General features: G+C 44.8%; 1 protein-coding gene across 1 annotated transcript in view; it reads left to right on the top strand.

The window, feature by feature from the left end:
• LOC142590179 (pyruvate dehydrogenase phosphatase regulatory subunit, mitochondrial-like) overlaps positions 1 to 19178 on the top strand; it is a 96813-nt gene that overhangs the window by 24108 nt on the left and 53527 nt on the right. The window contains exons 5-7 of the mRNA XM_075702078.1: positions 9240 to 9321; positions 10545 to 10626; positions 13315 to 13436. Coding sequence (XP_075558193.1) covers positions 9240 to 9321; positions 10545 to 10626; positions 13315 to 13436 — 286 coding nt within the window. The remainder of the gene's footprint in view (positions 1 to 9239; positions 9322 to 10544; positions 10627 to 13314; positions 13437 to 19178) is intronic.

Here is a 19178-nt window from a genome sequence, read left to right on the forward strand (position 1 = left end):
AACTGTATGTCAAAGTGCAGCTCGCAGACAGCTGCGTTGCACTCAAGAGGCCTGTCTGCTCCTGGAATATTGCGCTGCCATTGTTGAAATACGTCCTCTTCTTTCGACACACCATACAACGACAACTTCTCCTTGCATGATTTATACCCACTTTTGCAGCCGGGTACAAAACAATGACTTTGTCGTCGGCTCATCGTGTATCTTCAAAGCAGCATTCGCACGAAAAAAAATGCATAAAGCCCGCACCACGCACACAGTCGATGATACAAGCATGCGTTTCATGCGGTGACCTGACGTTTAAGCAGGCAAGCACTCCACCTAGCGGAAGCATCGCCAAGCGGCTTCAGCGATTCCCATACTCACCGCTTGGGGCTAATCACACTTCAAGTATTCTGTTCACTGTAACCGGGGTAGTTGGAGAAGTATGAGAGAGGTCTTTGCCCTGCAGTGGGCATAGCCAGGCTGCTGCTGCTGCTGATGATACACAAGGCCTGTGACACGGCTGTCTGTCAGCCATGTGTCAATGGCCATGTGTCAGCCAGCATGCCAACGGCATTCACAGCACCCCTCTATTACTTGCTTCGCTGGTGGTCGTGGGATATCATGTCTTTTAAAGAGATAATATAAGGAGCGGCAAGAACCGGTGCTCGTGAAAAAAAGGAGGTATATAGAAAAATACTGAAATGGAATAAATAAATAAATAAATAAATAAATAAATAAATAAATAAATAAAAGGAAAAGAAAGGAGAAAAAAAACACTAAGCAACCAAACTAAGTGTTGTTGCCTACAGCTTGAAACTTAGCATAGCGAATAGATTCTAAATCTCCCTTTGAGATGTCTATGCCTATTGGTTGCAATGTCTTGAACTTATGGATAAGGTATGATTCTCTGTATTTTCTTTCTCGTTCAGAACGGAAATTTAACTGTAAGATGTAGAGTTTAAGTTCATCAAAGTTATGACCTTGTTGGTTAAAATGCTCGGCGATGGCTTTGGGAAGCTTTTTAGCTGTGTCTGCATGATGTCCGTTTAATCTGACGTTCATTGATTGTCCCGTTTCACCGATATATTGTTTCGTACAGAAGGAACATTCAAGCATGTGAGTCACATCCGAACTTGTACAAATAAAGCTAGTTTTGACTTCGTGTGTATAACTATTTGCAGTGCTTTTAGTTTTAATGTCACTTTGAAGGTGCCTGCAGCTTACAATAATTATGATAATTAACAACTTACAATAATTACTAATCAACTTGACAGCATAAGTTTATCTGAACCGGAAAAAAGAGGACTTGAACAATTCATCCCAACTAGGAAGGAAAAATTACTAGGTAAATACCAGCACAAAGGTATTAGAGCTGCAGATTCACCCAAGAAAACTAATGTAACTCTTACAGCACATAGCTCCACCGATAGTGCTACAAGCGAGCATCCAAAGCACCGCAGCAATGTAGTAGACTTATCCCAGAGTCTAAGCTCCGATGAAGTTGATCTCCTGAAACAAGGGTCTAACGTTTTGTCCCACGAACAACACAGTAAATGAATACAAACTCCGCAAAGATATAACAGAGTTTTCAAGACTCATGCACATCAAGGAGTTCTTTTTCGATAGACCAGACATAGGAAGACAAGCTAGAGACTCTGTTAGACCACCTAGCATGTGGACACCAGAAGCAGAACTGTGCCCAGACCTGGATTTATACATAAAGCTAATCTGAAAGGAAATTCTAGAGTCAGCGCGGCATTGCCGGAAATGCAAAAATTTATCACCCGCTCAGCACCAAATCCTTAAAGAACTCGTGGAAAGGAGTGATATTGTAGTAAGACCAGCAGACAAAGGTGACAGTATCATAATCTGGCCTATAGAAAAGTACAAGAATGAGGCCTCCAGACAACTGAGCAACCATACCCATTACAGAAAACTCGACTCTAACCCAACTTCAGACTACAGCAATACTGTGCAAAGCACAATAGCGGAGCTCCTGTCCAGGGAACTAATCACGCAATCTGAATATTGCTTCATGATGCCCAAGAACAAAGAAGCAGGCCGCTTTTATCTTCTTCCTAAAGTACATAAAGTTCCAGTTGAAGAAATATTTACAGCAGAAATCCCAGGTTGGCTTATTGTGTCAAATAACAACACACCTACTGAATCACTAACTAAATTTTTAAATAACCACCTGTCAAACATCCCCACCACCCTCCCATCTTTTGTTCAAGACACGCCGCACTTCCTTTGAATTATTGATGGCATCAACACTAACCAAATCCTTTCCGACTGCACTATTCTAGTCACTTTCGATGTTTCTTCCCTTTACACTAACATACAAATGAGTGAAGGAATTGCAGCCACATCGAAATCCCTTGCAATCAATCCCCAAGTGCACGCTCCTGAAGTTTACTTATCGCTCCTTAGGTTAGTTCTCACGCTCAACTATTTCGAATTCGATTCTATTCACTACCTGCAAACTTTCAGCACTAGCACGGGAACACCACTCACTCCAACGTATGCGAACATTTTCATGGGACAGCTTGAAGCAGACTTGTTGAAATCCTACCCTTTAAAACCCCACACCTATCTTCGTTACATTGACGACATATTATTGCGGTACCATTGAGCGATGCTCAAGAGACGAGCCGCCACGTGAACGACGAAGTTGGTCGGTGCCCTTGGCACGAGCGAGTGTCAGCCTGGTTGCCTGGCTCCAGTGTAAATAGTGTGTAAATAGCATCTTTCGTCTGTGTCTTTCCACACGTAACAATATTTATAATATGGGAACATGGCACAGGCGCTTTAACTGACTTAATTAACCATTTCAATCGTTTTCACCCTAGTATTATATTTACTGCTCCCCACTCTCCTAGTCAAATCAAATTCCTCAACATGACAGTCTACATAGAAAACAGAAAACTGAGAACGACACTTTACCGGAAGCCTACGGATAGCCAGCAATATTTAGATTACAACAGTCATCACCCGCGACACTGCACGCAAGGAATTTTTGTCAGACAAGTGAAATGAATAAGAAGAATCTGCAACAAAGACAACGATTATATCCACCACCTAAATGACCTTAAAACCCCAACGCTAGCAGAAGAAAACTATTCACAAGTTGCTCTTGATAGAGCTTATGATGTCGCGTGAAGATTGGAGAGACAGTCGGAATTAGCTAAGAAACAGCCTACACCAGAGTCTGACCGCCAGCCTTTATAACAAAATATTCTAATGCACTCCCAAACATAAACAACATCCTACGAAAATACCACCCAATATTATCAAGTAATGAACGTCTGAGAAAAGCGTTCCCTGATGTACCAAGGGTTACCTATCACCGCAACAGAAACGTTAAAGACAAGTTAGTGCACATAAAACTCAGCCAACATTATAAAAATAAAAGCATGTAATAAAAGCATGTTGTCGCTCCAGGTGCAATACCTGCTGGCACCTTCAAAGTGACATTAAAATTAAAAGTACCACAAATAGTCAAAACTAGCTTTACTTGTACAAGTTCGGGTGTGATTTATATGCTTCAATGTTCCTTCTGTAAGAAACAATATATCGCTGAAACGAGACAATCATTGAACGTCAGATTAAACGGACATCGTGCAGACACAGCTAAAAAGCTTCCCAAAGCCATCGGCGAGCATTTTAACCAACCAGGTCACAACTTTGATGAACTTAAACTCTACATCTTACAGTCAAATTTCTGTTCTGAACGAGAAAGAAAATACAGAGAATCATACCTTATCCATAAGTTCAAGACATTGCAACCAATAGGCACAAACGTCTCAAAGGGAGCTTTAGAATCTATTTGCTATGCTAAATTTCAAGCTATAGGCAACAACACTTAGTTTGGTTGCTGAGTGTTTTTTTTCTTTCTTTCCTTTTTTACTTATTATTTATTTATTTATTTATTCCATTTTAGTATATATATATATATATATATATATATATATATATATATATATATATATATATATATATTGTGGTCTCCTCGCGATGCTCACGCGGTGCGCACGCTCCGATTCTGCGCGCGCCGGACGACCACCGCGGGTTCGAGCACTGTGAGCCGCCATGCGTGCAGGGCACCGCGTCCGCGCCTGCTCCGGTCTCCTCCGTGTGCCGACGCGCAGCTGCTCGCATACGCGCCCCGCCGGCCCCCAGCTTAGGGGAAGGCGAGACCCCGCGCGCAGCAAGGGAGACCCTAGGCAAATCTCTCGAGAAGTCACAAAGAACATTTATTAAGAGGAGGCTTTAGCTCGGGCCCAACTCCGAAGCGGCCTATTCAAATCCATGTAAAACGCAAAAACGTTTTTATGAGATAACCCCTGGACCGATTTTAATGAAATTTGTTGCATTTGAGAGGGAAAGTGAAATTCTAGTGACTGTTGGTCGCGGAATTTCTATTTAGATCCTGAATTTTGTTAAAAAGATTTTCAAAAATTCGAAAGTTTGAAAAAAATAGAAGCACGAAGTTTACAAATTCATAACTCTGCATCAAGATCAGATATCGCGGTTCTGTAAACGAGATCCATCAGATCATTGAAAGCGGACAAATTCCATACGTCATTTTATATCTTACGTGAATTTCTTACGTTGTTTACAAGGGTTCTGCACAACCTATATTTCCATTTTACTATATTTCTTGACATTCATGTGTAACCTATCAATTTTGTCCGCTTTAGATGTACTATTAGATGCAGTTCACGGAATTGTATTATCAATTTTAGTTGCTCAGTTACAGAGTTGTAAACTTGATAGTTTCGTTTTTTGAAAATTTTCGATTTTTGCCAATTTTTAATAAAAAATTGACGACCTAAATCAAAAATTCGAAACCAACGGTCACTAGATTTTAAGTTTTTCTTTTAAATGCAACAAACCTCGTCAAATTTGGTGTAGTGGTTGCCGAGAAAAACGAATTCTGCTTTTGCATGTATTTAGATAGGAGCACCCGAGCTAAAGCTTCCTCTTAAGAGGAAGCTTTAGCTCGTTTGCTCCTATCTAAATACATGTAAAAAGAGAATTCGTTTTTCTCGGCAGCCACTGCACCAAACCACTGCACCAGACCCCGCACGCAGCAAGGGAGACCCTAGGCAAATCTCTCGAGAAGTCACAAAGAACATTTATTAAGTTTGGACTCAATACAGACACATGTTTTAACATCACGTCCGAATCTGCGCGCGGGACGACCACCGCGGGTTCGAGCACTCCGAGCTGCCATGCGTGCAGGGCACCGCGTCCGCGCCTGCTCCGGTCCGCTCCATGTGCCGACGCGCAGCTGCGCGCGTCCGCGCCCCGCCGGCCCCAGCTTAGGGGAAGGCGAGACCACGCGCGCAGCAAGGGAGACCCTAGGCAAATCTCTCGAGAAGTCACAAAGAACATTTATTGAGGTTGGACTCAATACAGACACACGTTTTAACATTACGTCCGAATCTGAAGCTAATTACACAAAACATGGCCGAATGGTCACCGGTGGCCGCTAATGGCGCACCGCGACAGAGAGAGAACAAAGAACCCCAGCCGTAAGAGAGGCTGCCTATCCTTCGGTCAGCGCCTGCCATCGTGCGCCCCACAGCAGAGAAAAGAGAAATAGAAAGAAACGACAGACGAACAGACGGGGGCACGATCGGCAGACGCTGCCTCAGGACATCGAGACGACGGAAGAGTGCGCGCGCGCCCGCCGAGGCCGGGACCCTGACGAGCCGAAGTAACCATCGGCCGGCGGCGGACAAAGGGGGCTGCCGCCGGCAGAGAGGAACACGTACGCGCCTTCAGACGCCCCGATGTGGTCTCCCCAGGCCCCGTCTTGCGCGCGCTTACCCTGAGTGCACGCAAGCAGGGCCTGAATCCCGCGAAATTGTTAGCCAATGGCGAAAGCCTGTTGACCTTCGCGTGGGCGGGATGACAGCAGAGCGACAGTGTTTTATGACCCGCTGCCACCCCGTCCAGGCAAGGAGGAGAGGGACACGGAGCCCCCCCGGCAATACAACGCAATGGCCTCCACAAAACCATCACGAGAGCCTGAAAAACGCCGCGAGAGCCAGAAACCCCACAATATATATATATATTTTCATGAACACCGGTTTCTGCCACTCCTTCTATTATCTCTTTTAGAGACAGGATATATATATTTTTTTATTTCCATAATTGCAAATGTTCTGGTGGATCCCAAAGGCTAAAAGCTGTTGGAAAAACAGCTTGACTGGGCCAATGGTCTGTTACAAGGCATACATGGTGGTTGCATCAAAAATCGTAACATTGTTAGACACTCAGAATAAATTAATTACACAAGTGCACAATAACAAGACCGAAAATAATATAGAGACTAAGAGAAAAAACATATTTGATACATCAGAAAAAAGGAAGTATGTGTTTAAGGGTTACTAAAAAAAGCTAACACAATTTGCTCTGATATAGAGACTAGATAATACAGACTAAAAAAAAAACATTCGGTACGCCAGAAGATTGAAATACATGTGTATGGGTTACAAAATCAGTAACACAGTTGGCTCTGAAAAACGATAAACAATCACTGATCACAAGTTTACAGGGAAGTTCACATGTTTTACAGCCCATGACCACCAGTGAAGCAGGTAATAGAGGGATGCTGTGCACGCTGTTGACCCGCCGGCTGACACATGGCCATTGACATGTGGCTGACAGACGGCCATGTCACTGGCCTTGTGCACAGCACTCCTTTATTCTCAATTCTACAACCTCGCCGCTAACGCACCTTCACTCGTTGCTGCACCCACCCGCCTTACCCCTTCTCCCCTTTAGAAGAACCCTACCTATATATACTGTGCCAAGGAAAGCATATAACACTTTGAAAAAGACAAGTCCGCTTGTCGAAATGTTGGCTCCCGCTTTCACCTTGTTCTTGTTTTGCTCGAAGTGTAACTATGCATTTAGCACACTGGTGTCCATGTTTTTTTTTTTTTGTAATTGCTAGTTCTTTTGGGATTGCTGTCTACAAGTGGTGATCACTAACCTGCCACAGTGCCACAGTGGCTCAGTGGCTCAGTGGCTATGGCAGTCTGCTTTTGCATGAGGTCACAGATGTGATTCTTGGCGGTGGTGTTTTCGTTCTTTTCAGTTTTAGTTTATTGTTTGAAAAGAGGAAATGACCTGTTTGGAAAAAATTGATCTATGCACACCACGCAGTAGCTACATAGTGGAATTAGAAGCAGTATGGCCTGTGTGGCGCCACTGTGTGTAGCTGATGGGAACCAACGCTTTAGCAGTTTACATGGGAGTGTGGTGCCACCGTGTATAGCTATGGTAACGAGTGTACAAAAATTCACGCAATGAACGTCGTTACATATGAAAGTCAGTAGAATGCATGAAGGGTAGACAAAAAAGCATCTAAATGCTTAAAAATGCCTGTGTATTGTGCTTCGTGAGCACATTAAAAATGCATAGGTGGTTGAAATTACTATGGAGACCCTGCTATGGGCATCTCTTATGGCCCATGTGTTGCTTTGGGATGTTAAACCCAACAATTTAATCTTTAGTGGTGAAAGTTGCAGACGTTGCCTTTTTATCACACTGATTGCTTTTGTGACATTGGTCACAAACACTGGTGAAGGGGTATTCACACAGAGGACTTCTCCTTTGTATTCTGGGAGGAATCATCGATGATATTGTTACTGGCGAGCCTCCTTTCCATCCCCAGTGAGCAGTGAGGTTGCACGCCATTGCCAAGTAGGTGCACCTGCATAGGCTGTGTGTACATCCCTCCCCAGTGACGAGGAACTTCTTGTGACAACCTAATGAATAGTATCTCGTCTCCATGGGGAGCTCTATGTGGCTGAGGTGCCTGACAAAGGCATGGCGTCGCCATCACATTGTGCACACTGCCCCTGCAATGGGGAAGTGTATTTCTCCATTGTGTGAATTCCCCATTAATGATGAAACTTATATACATAACACCATTTTCGTGAATGAACACGGACCCTGGACATTGGCACAGGAAGTCCAATCCTAGTTTTTGTGAAAAGCTGTGTGAACTTGTTGGGGGATCCTGTCAAGTGTGGAGGAAGGGAAGAAATCTGGGTAGGAGCCCTTATATTACTGTCTGTGATTTCATGCTAAAGGGTTTCTGCTTATGCGGCAACTTCTCTTTCTTTCTGCCCGCATTCAAATGCCCTTTCGCTGCATTTCCTTACCAAAGCCAACAAAGACTGAGTGCACCAGAAGAGTGCAGAGCTTCTTGTATTGGACATCTTGTGTAGTGTTATGAATGCACTGCATCAATTTGAAGCTCCTTTGTTGACTTACATATGCCAATGAACATGTGGCAATCATTGAAGCACTAATGAAAAATGCTGCTTTACGCACCATGCTAGTCACAGCAGCTCTACCTTGAGCTGCAGCCAGCTCCTTTAGCAATGTTGACACTGTTGCTGTTGACACTGTTGACACGTGACTTCCACCCAGTTTTTCACTATACATCTGTGATTTTTTGGATCTTTGCTCATTTGTCTTTCCTACATGCTATTAGGTATCAGGTATAGACTTCAACATGCCGTATTGTTGCTTCACCGATGGTGTGAAAGTAAGCATTGCCAAATGACCGAGAATAGCATTGAAACCAGCCCTGATCACTTTGCTCTCGGCCGTGTCTACACAGGTGAATATGTTAGCGCTGATGCCAGTGTGGACACAGCTCAACAGAAACTTGAGAAATAAAGTTGCGTGAGTATAGCTGCCAATGACGAAGTATCAGGTAGCAGTCTGGATGGTCCAGGTGATCCCGTGAACAGAAGAGGCACTAGGTAATCCTCTAACATGTGAAGAATACATGATGCCACTCTTCACTCTCTCTGAACTAAATGCAAGGTTGAGCGACACTTTCTTTTTGGGCAAAGAAAGCATTTTGTATATTTGGCATATTCTTGTTTTTAAATTTTCCTGATTTTATGTATATAAATCAGTCTCTGCTGACTTAGTAAAATTAGATTTCAACTGTATTCCCTGTATTGCTGCTTGTTGTCTGAAAGATGGAAACATTGCTATTTGTTGATGCTGAAAATGTTGTTTTGTACTGTTATTGATGCAGGTAAGCACATCTAGTAGTAAGTCATGGTGTAAATAGACAGAAACGTGTAGAAGCTGTGCGTGAGCATACCTAGTTATCTTTTCCATAATTTTTGTCATTTTAAGATGCATGCTTTGGTGCACATTTCAATACTTGAATAAAAGTGGCTTTCTTATTGATTACTTGTGCTATCTTTACTCAGGGCAAGGGGAATCGAATGCACAGTTCAGCAGCCATCCACACTTTCGGAGCACCACCCATATCTTTTGACCAAAGACCTTGTGGTGAGCAGTTAAACTTTAGGTGATGTTTGCCAATACTGAGTGCATTTACGCTTTTGTATTGAGAGAGTTCCACAACCTGTATGCCATACTTACAGTGTACTGCATGAAATGAGGAGTCAACAGGTCTTATGAAGATGTTGTAAAGCTCCTTTTTTCGCTGTACTAATTTAAATTCCTGTTCTTGGTCTTGAATTTTGTTGATCTTGCTTGAGCTATTTGTAGCATGTGCACCTGTAGGTGCACATTGTGTGATGCTATTTTGTCGCATGCTGAGATTTCCTCACAAGATAAACCTCAGCACTCTCTGCTCTTTATAGAAATGCATTCGTTTTTCATATTTCCTTTATTAAATGTTAGGTATCTTCTGAGTTGGTCTTCTATATTGCAATGCCTGCATTGCTTACTTTTTGGTAATGGCCACCTTCGCCACATTATTGTTGCTATCATGTTATTGCTTGGTGCAAGACACCTTTGCCGTTACCTGAAATTTTGTGAACATTGTTTCCAATTTGATGGCAGCACATTTCTAATAATGCTTCTATTCAATAATAATCTGCGTGCTACTTTGGAAAATAACTTTATGGTAGGCTGCAAATTTTTTGACTTCGTTGAAGTGTTCGATAAAGCCAACTAGGGACTCATTCTCTTAAAAGTTAAAACTTAACCCCCTTAACACTGACCCATTAGTGCTTCAATGGGTCGCCGAATTTCTATCTAACGTTCTCAGTTCGTATATAATGCTTCATGTAAGTCCTGAAGGTGAATGAATGAATGAATGAATGAATGAATGAATGAATGAATGAATGAATAAATAAATAAATAAATAAATAAATAAATAAATAAATTAATTAATTAGATTGCATACGTGACGCAACTACTGTTGTGCAAAACCAGTGATTGCTGTGACTGATGACGCATATGTAAACAGGGGACGGACTTGGCCAGTGGTATTAGATTCAGCAACCACTGACAGTGCTCGCCACTATTGTGGTCACTAAAGTTAAGTGCTGTTTTGATGTCTGTGCAGAAGTTTGCTCGATAAAGAGTTAGTTTCTTTTATTCATTCTTGTTGTAGTTATTTCTGTCGGAGCTATTGTTTGCCTAATGCTAACTTTACCAGCAGGGCATGTTATCGTCAAGTGATGTCACCCCTGCTAGTGTCCTACTGAAACAGCCGTGCCAGTTACATAATAAAAATAACATTGCTGTTTTCTTACCCACAGGGCGGAGTTTTTGTTCCTGGAGATGGTATAGTTGATCCTGTGGCTTTATGCCAAACGATGGCTGACTTAGCCCAACAAGGAGGTTTGTGTTCTTGTTCTTGGCAGGCATGCACTGTGCTTGATTTCTATGTGCCTTTATTGCTTTGTTGTTAGATAACAAATCTCTTAGTTTCCACCGTGAAGTGCAGCATTTGCTTTGATTTACTGTATTGGGTAAGTCTTTGGTAGTTGACACCATGAGCTCTCATATTGACTTAACTCATGCAGGAAGGAAAGAAGCTTAGGAGAGGCCTGATGTGAATACTCTGCCAGCTTATTGGGCTGCCTTCCTCCTTTTTTTTTCTTTTACTACCCTTTTGGTTATGCCCCTGCCCAGGGGGGCCCACTATAGCTGGGCTCACCAGCTGGGCCCACTGGAATTGTGCTATCACGCTGTGCCCACAGAGGTCAAGCTTGTGTTGAGTCAGACCTCTTGCAGTGGTAGATGCGGCATTAAAGCTAAAGTTTTGCAAACGTGGGCTGTGCAATGGCAGCTTTGCATGGAAGTCACACACTCAGTTGGTCTTGGGTACAGTGCAAATGCAGATGAGCCAATGACTGCGCATAGTCAGTGGAGCCTGCTTGCACTCACCATGCACAGCAAGGCAAGACGTCCAAGGCGTGGCTGCCATGATGACATCGATGTTGGGGCCACGAATTCCAATGCTCCTATGTGGTAAAAAAAAGAAAAAACGTGCTTTTTGCTACTTTTTTTTTTTTTTACACAGCCAGGCCTCTCCTAAGCTCTGCTTTCTTCTTAACATTGTCTGTGCACCAATTAAAAAAAAAAGAACATTTTCATTTTTGAGTTTATTTCACTGAAGTACATGTTGAAAATTCAGTCACAATGTTACATCCAGGTCCACCAAAATAATATTGCAACGCTTGGTCCCAGGTCTTTAGTGGTCTAAACAAGCGCTTAGTACTAACTCAGCTGCTGCTTGTTCAGACACCTGCCACGAAGGCTCCATAGCTGACATTCAGCTGCTGAGCACGAGGTCACGAGTTCGATTCCTAACCATGGCAGCTACATTCCAATGGGGGCAGAATGAAAAAGTGCTCATGTAGATTTAGGTGCACATTTAAGAACTGCAGATGTTCAAAATTAATCTGTAGTCCCCCCACTATGGTGTCTCTCACAGCCTTTGGTACGTTAAACCCCATGGCTTGACTTTTATGTGATTTGTTTAGACAGATTATTTTTATTCTTGCATAGCAGTAAACATGCAGAAGAAAGCAGGAACAGGAGCTATGCTCATGGGGAACATACAGGTCGATCTTGTGGTACACAATTGTATGCTGAGTTAACAAACACTGTTATTCCAGATGTTTGCATGCAGTTTGGGGAAATGTGTAGTGATGATCTCGCATGCTTTATTCCAACATATGTTAACTCCTTAACTGAGGAATTGTTTGCTCAAGAATGACTGTGCCTTGGGGAATTTTCTTACTCAATATTTCGCATTACTCAAAACTTTCATATGCAACAGATAATTAGTCATTTACATCCTGTTATGCTCTTTTTCACTTCAGAAGCTCGTTTTTATGGGAAAAATCTTGAAGCACAGTGCAGCACACAGGGCAACATCAAAGTCCATCCTAGGACTTCCTTAAAAAGCTAATGAGTTCTTGCGATTCCATTGTCATGCCATTCACTAGAATTCACAGGTATTGTGACTGGCTCTTCCAAGTCGTTCTCATCTTTTCTGTCATTACTTTCACTGTCAGAGTCACTGTCGAGCTCAAAGCCAAAATCAAGAGTTCCAGCACTCAGAAAGTTGTGCATCTGTAGGCGCATGTGTGTAGACGATCTTCCCACCACGAGCTCCCCACTTCGCTGTCTACAAAAGCAAGGTGGCGACATCTGGAAAACAAATATCTCACCTCCACTCACTATTTTTTTCCGAGACTTGGCACAACTTATTCTGCTTGGTGAAAAATATGTTTCCTTTGAATCACGCTTTTGTGCATCTGTAGGAGGCACTCCTCTAAGCCTGGTTAACTTTGCGGCACTTCTACAGACATGCTCCGCAGACATGCTCCCCAGTTACGGGGTTAAGTAGAGAGGAGTGCCATCACTGCTGCTAGGGTGACAAAGTCTTTTTGTTTTATTTTTATTTTAATAAAAAAAGAAAGAATGGCACATGTCGTCTGCAATAGAATTTGAGAAATAGTACTCACACTGTGGCCAATGCCTGTGCTATTGTCGTATTTCAATGGCAACAACATGTCAAAAGAGATGTCTTGTCACATTTCAGAGGTGAGAGTGATGGAAAAATGCCCAACTTGTAACAATATTGCACATCCATGTTTCTGAGGCCTGCTGCCATTATACTTTTAGGAAATTTCTTGTGAAATTACCTACACCTTATCAGACAACAGTTTGAAAGGTTCTTTTTTGTCCAGGTCTATGCACAGTTGCAATCAAAAGGGGGGGGGGGCATAGCACTATAAAAAAATTAAAATATATTGAAGCCCAGCTCCATGGCCTGGAATTGGTTAAATACATTGTATTGGTCAAACACGCGCACATACGCGTGTGCTCTTGATTTCATCTGGAATGCCCAGGCTAGAAAAAAAAAAGTGGCACATTTGGTCCCGAAACTTTTGATCGCGACTGTACCTAATGTTCTGTATTTATTGGGCATTATGTCTTGTCCTTAAAATGTGAAGCAGATATGAATTTAAGACAAATGTTCCGTGGCAGTTCATGTGCTGTTTGTGAATTCAGGAGCAACATACATTGAGGACTGCCATGTGAACCGTGTTGTTGGCGACCAGGGGATTGTGGTTGAAGCTGAAACAGAACTGGGACGCATCAGCTGCGAGTATTTCATCCTTGCTGGTGGCATGGTGAGTGGTTTTCGTTGCATGGCCCTCTTGCTGTTTTATAAACATGTGCTTCAATGATGAGAGTTCTGAGGAAGCTGGACGCTTCAGAAAACTAGGCATTTTTGTTCCTCTACAATGAGGCTTGAGCGATGCTGATTTTTTCTGTACCTAAAAATTAACTGACGGGACTTTTTAGTTGGAACAAAGTGTGTTTTGCAAATACTGAGGGTGGTCTGGTAAGGGGGAAAAAGATTCTGCCATAGAGTTTCCTGGATATTCGGCGGCTATGCCAGCCACCCACTACCGAGCCCAACAAGGAGACGCTTCGAGACCCACAGGAAACGCAGATGCCAGCTGTACATAGCTACTATAACCTAATATTGCCACATCCTATATGGTCACCATGGGTATGTGCCAGGCCATGAAAACGACGTTGAAGTAGTGCGCGGGTGGAAACAACATAGACGACGTTGTGTTGACTGCTATTATAAAGTGCTTTTATACGTCCTCTACACTGGCTTTCCCATCTCCTACTAGGCCATGACACTAGTGGAAGTGCTGGGTAGAATTTCCTCATCCTCAGCACCCCTTCGCAGAAATCACCTTCGTCGAAAATCCTGTTCACCAGTACAGTCGCTGCCTGCTAGGCCTGATGCCCGAGTTCAACACTTTGCAGGACCCTGCAGGGACACGTCTACCTACTTACGCTATGGCCACTGCAACTCCATTGCAGGTGACGCTGCAGAATCCCAAGATCCTAGAAAGTTTCCATGGTGATGCTTTTGAAGATGTCCAAGATTGGCTGGACCAGTTCGAGCATGTTGCCAGTTATAATGACTGGGGTTCCCAGCAAAAACTGGCTAATGTCTATTTTGCTCTTCAAGACAGTGTGCGGACGTGGTTTATGAACCGGGAGAGGAGTTTGACCACATGGGATGCCTTCTGCACCCAGCTGCTAGACACATTCACTAGTAGTGACAGAAGAGACAACGCGCAGCACCTTCTCGAATCCCATATTTTAAAACCAAATGAGAGCATTGCCACGTTTGCGAAAGATATGGCCCGCCTTTTCTGCAGAGCAGACCCTGGGATAGCCGAAGAAAAGAAGTTGCACTATCTCTTGCACAGAGTGAAGGAGGAACTGTTTGCCAGACTCGTGAAGAATCCACCGACGGCAGTGGCTGAATTTACCAAGGAAGCAAGCAAGCTACCGCTATCGAACGGACACTTTAGCAGCGGTACTGCCAATATGATCGCAAGAACTCACCAGTGAGTGCTTCAATTCTACCTGAGAGCTGCGGTGTGTCTCTGCGTGAAGTCATCCGAGAGATCGTGCAAGAGGAGATCTGGCAGCTCGGGATTGCTCCCATGGCACCAGTGGTGGCTGCTGTCGCTGATATCATCCGGGAGGAAGTTCGACAGGCCTTTTCTTTACCAGACTGGCAAGCGGTGCCGCGACGATTAACCTAAGCGGAAGCTGTTTGTCGTCCACCTCCCCCCACTTCGATGCTGCTGACACCGTCAACCACTATGACGCAGCCATCACCGCCACCCCCGATGCACTATTTTCGACAGAGACTATTTTCGCTGCCAGCTATGCTGTATCACCGACAGCCGATTGCCGCGCCTCGGTCTCATGGGGAATTCCCTGCTGGCTACGTGCTTCGAAAGACCGATTTGTGGCGCACCGCTCACCGCCAGCCACTATTGTCACGTGGTTGTGACGGTGAAGAAAGCAAAACTGGGAATGGCGAAACTAGCATCTTATTGGGCGAACTTGTGCCCACGAAAGCAAGTTACACTCAAAGGAGAACAATAGCGACGAACATGATCAGCGGTCATCCAAATCTGATCAGCGGGTCAAGCGCGTCGGCTTTTATACATCAATCGTCTAATGTTACAGAGTAATCACAGGGACCCGCGTGTCTTCCATAAAGTTCTACACTATTCACGTTGCGCATACATGCAATCAGATTACACAAGGTTCGGTGACAGACAGTGGATGGAACCATCGATAACATTCCAGAAACTTCCGATAGATGCAGGCGCGTCCTGCACTACGCGATAACATTTGTTAGGCGGTGACAAGCTGTCACCCGGAAAGGAGAAACAAGTACACGTGTCAATACCCCCTCTTAAAAAGCATCGTCCCAATGCTACAAATATAAGAGAGCGAAACACAAAAGGATACTTATTAAACAAAAGTAACAAAACAACGAAAAAACAAACAAAGTCCAAGAATCAGTTACGCGAATTCCCAACGTTCATTAGCGCTGGTGGAACGGCTTAAGTCGCACAACATTAACTACTTCAGGTCATGAGCGGCGCCCCTGTGATAGCGAAATGCCGTCGGGCATGACCTCATAGTCCAGTGCGCCAATACGTCGAATGATCTTGTATGGTCCGAAATAGCGACACAATACTTTCTCACTAAGTCCTCGTCGCCGTATAGGGGTCCAAACCCAAACACGGTCGCCGGGCGGGTACTCGACGTAGCGTCGTCGGAGGTTGTAGTGTCGGCTATCGGTACGGTGCTGGTTCTTGATCAGTAGGCGGGTGAGCTGTCGAGCTTCTTCGGCGTGCTGGAGATAGGTGGCGACGTCAAAATTCTCTTCGTCGGCGACGTGCGGCAGCATGGCATCGAGAGTCGTCATCGGGTTCTTGCCATAAACCAGCTTGAACAGGGTGATCTGTGTTGTTTCTTGCACTGCCGTGTTGTAAGCAAAGGTTATGTATGGCAGGACGGCATCCCACGTCTTGTGCCCGACATCGACGTACATTGCTAGCATGTTGGCGAGGGTCTTGTTCAGGTGCTCCGTGAGACCACTCGTCTATGGGTGGTAGGCAGTTGTCCTCCTGTGGCTTGTCTGGCTGTATTGCAGAATGGCTTGGGCTAGCTCTGCTGTAAAGGCCGTTCCCCTGTCGGTGATGAGGACTTCTGGGGCACCATGTTGCAGCAGGATGCTCTCGACAAAAAATTTTGCCACTTCGGCTGTACTACTTTTCGGCAGAGCTTTAGTTTCAGCGAAGCGGGTGAGGTAGTCCGTCGCCACGACGATCCATTTATTTCCGGATGCTGATGTCGAAAACGGTCCCACCAAGTCCATCCCAATCTGCTGAAAAGGTTGGCAAGGAGGCTTGATCGGCTGTAGTAATCCCGCTGGCCTTGTTGGTGGTGTCCTGCGCCGCTGACAGTCTCAGCATGTCTTGATGTAACGGGCGGCGTTGGCAGTTAGGCGCGGCCAGTAATACCTTTCTTGTATCCTCGATAGTGTCCGGGAGAAACTGAGGTGCCTAGCGGTCAGAGCGTCATGGAGGGGGTGCAGTACTCCTGGACGCAGTGCCGACGGAACAAGAAGAAGGTAGTTGGCGCGGACTGGTGAGAAGTTCTTCACGAGTAGGTTGTTTTAAAGCATGAACAAAAATAATCCGCGCCTAAACGAACTAGGGACAATGTTGGTTTTCCCTTGTAAATAATCGACAAGGCATTTTGGCTCTGGGTCTGCTCGTTGCTGTTTAGTGAAGTCTTCCGCACTTATTATTCCAAGGAAGGCGTTGTCATCCTCGTCATCTTGCGGTGGGGGATCGATGGGGGCGCGTGATAGGCAGTCAGCGTCAGAGTGTTTTCTTCCGGACTTGTAGATTACCGTGACGTCATATTCTTGCAGTCTGAGGTTCCACCGCACCAGCCGTCCTGAAGGGCCCTTTATGTTAGCTAGCCAACACAATGCATGATGGTTGCTGAGGACTTTGAATGGCCTGCCATATAGGTAAGGGCGAAATTTTGCTGTAGCCCAAACAATGGCGAGGCATTCCTTTTCAGTCGTAGAATAATTGCCTTCAGCTTTTGACAGTGACCGGCTAGCATAAGATATCACACGTTCAAGTCCATCTTTCCTTTGGACTAGGACGGCACCGAGGCCTAGGCTACTGACGTCAGTGTGTATTTCGGTATCGGCATCTTCGTCGAAGTGTGCAAAGTAACGGCAGCGACCGCATGCGTCGTTTGAGTTCTTGAAATGCGTCGGCCTGTGATGTTTCCCACTTGAACTCGACATCACATTTGGTGAGATAATTGAACACGTGAGATAATTGAAGCGGCGAAGATCGCTAGTTTGGGGAGCGTTTGTGTTAGCGTGCCTTCAATTGATATTTCGAAAAAAGAATTTGATTTTTTAAACGTGACACAGGGGCTGGCCTGATGGAGATGACATTTTTCTTGCAATTACAAAAATTTTTTTTGGCTATGCATGGTCGTTTTTCATCTTCGATATCATCCTACACGTGTCTCGTTGTTGTCTCATCTTACTAAAAATCAGTACATATGCGCATGCGTACGGTGGTGTCTGTTCCCTATATATATGTGTACCGCTTCGTGGAATAAAACAATTGTTGGAAGTTAGCGCTGTGTCCACGTCTTGCCACTGTCCTTCGTCCCTTTTCGTGCGCTAAAAAACCTCTGTTAGATGTGTTAGCGCCTCAGCGATGCGTGAAAAGTCCTTGACAAAAGCCTGCAGTAGGCACACATGCCAAGGAATCTACGCACTGCCTTCTTGTCGATGGGCTGCGGGAACTTTGCAATGGCAGCTGCCTTCTGTGGGTCGGGGCGTACTCCAGATTTGCTGATGACGTGGCCTAGGAACAGAAGCTCATCGTAAGCGAAGCGGTACTTTTCCGGCTTCAGAGTGAGCTCTGATGACTTGGTGGCCTCTAATACTGTCACAAGCCGCCTAAGGTGATCCTCAAAATTTCCAGCGAAGACAACGACGTCATCCAAGTAAACAGGACACGTCTGCCACTCGATTCCTCATAACACCATGTCCATGACATGCTGGAACGTTGCAGACACCGAGCACAGTCCAAATGGCATAACCTTGAACTCGTAAAGGCCGTCTGGCGTGATGAAGGCGGTCTTTTTGCGATCTCTTTCGTTGACTTCTATTTCCCAATAGCCAGACTTGAGGTCCATCGACGAGAAGTATTTAGCATTGCAGAGCCGATCCAATGCGTCGTCTATCCATAAGAGGGGGTATACGTCCTTCTTCGTGATCTTGTTCAGAGAACAATAATCGAAGCAGAAATGTAAGGTTCCGTCCTTTTTCTTCACCAGGACTACAGGAGATGCCCACGGGCTTTTCGACAGCTGGATGATGTAGTCGCGCAGCATTTCGTCGACTTGCTGCTTAATAGCTTCGTGTTCTCACATTGAAACTCAGTAAGGCCTCTGGAGGAGTGGTCGAGCGCACTCTTCGGTTATTATGCGATACTTCACGACTGGCGTTTGTCGAATCCTCGATGACGTCGAAAAGCAGTCTTTGTATTATCGGAGAAGACTTCTGAGCTGTTGCTGCTTAGTCATGGGGAGATCTGGATTTACTTCGAAGTCTGGTTCGGGAACTATGGTCGTCGGGGTAGATGCGGCAGAATCCGAGAGGACAAAGGCACTGCTGGTTTCCACGATTTCCTCGATGTATGCGATTGTCATGCCCTTGCTGATGTGCTTGAACTCTTGGCTGAAGTTGGTTAGCATCACTTCCGCTTTCCCTCCGTGGAGTCGAGCGATCCCTCTTGCGACGAAAATTTCACTGTCGAGCAGTAGATGTTGGTCACCCTCGATGACGCCTTCTACTTCAGCGGGTGTTTCTGTGCCGACGGAAATAATAATGCTTGAGTGTGGCGGGATGCTCACTTGATCTTCGGGCGCACTCAAGGCGTGGTGACTACGAGAGCTCTCCGGCGGTATCGCTTGATCTTCCGACAGTG

The sequence above is a fragment of the Dermacentor variabilis genome, chromosome 1 (genome assembly GCF_050947875.1).
Source record: "Dermacentor variabilis isolate Ectoservices chromosome 1, ASM5094787v1, whole genome shotgun sequence".
Taxonomy (NCBI): Eukaryota; Metazoa; Arthropoda; class Arachnida; order Ixodida; family Ixodidae; genus Dermacentor; species Dermacentor variabilis.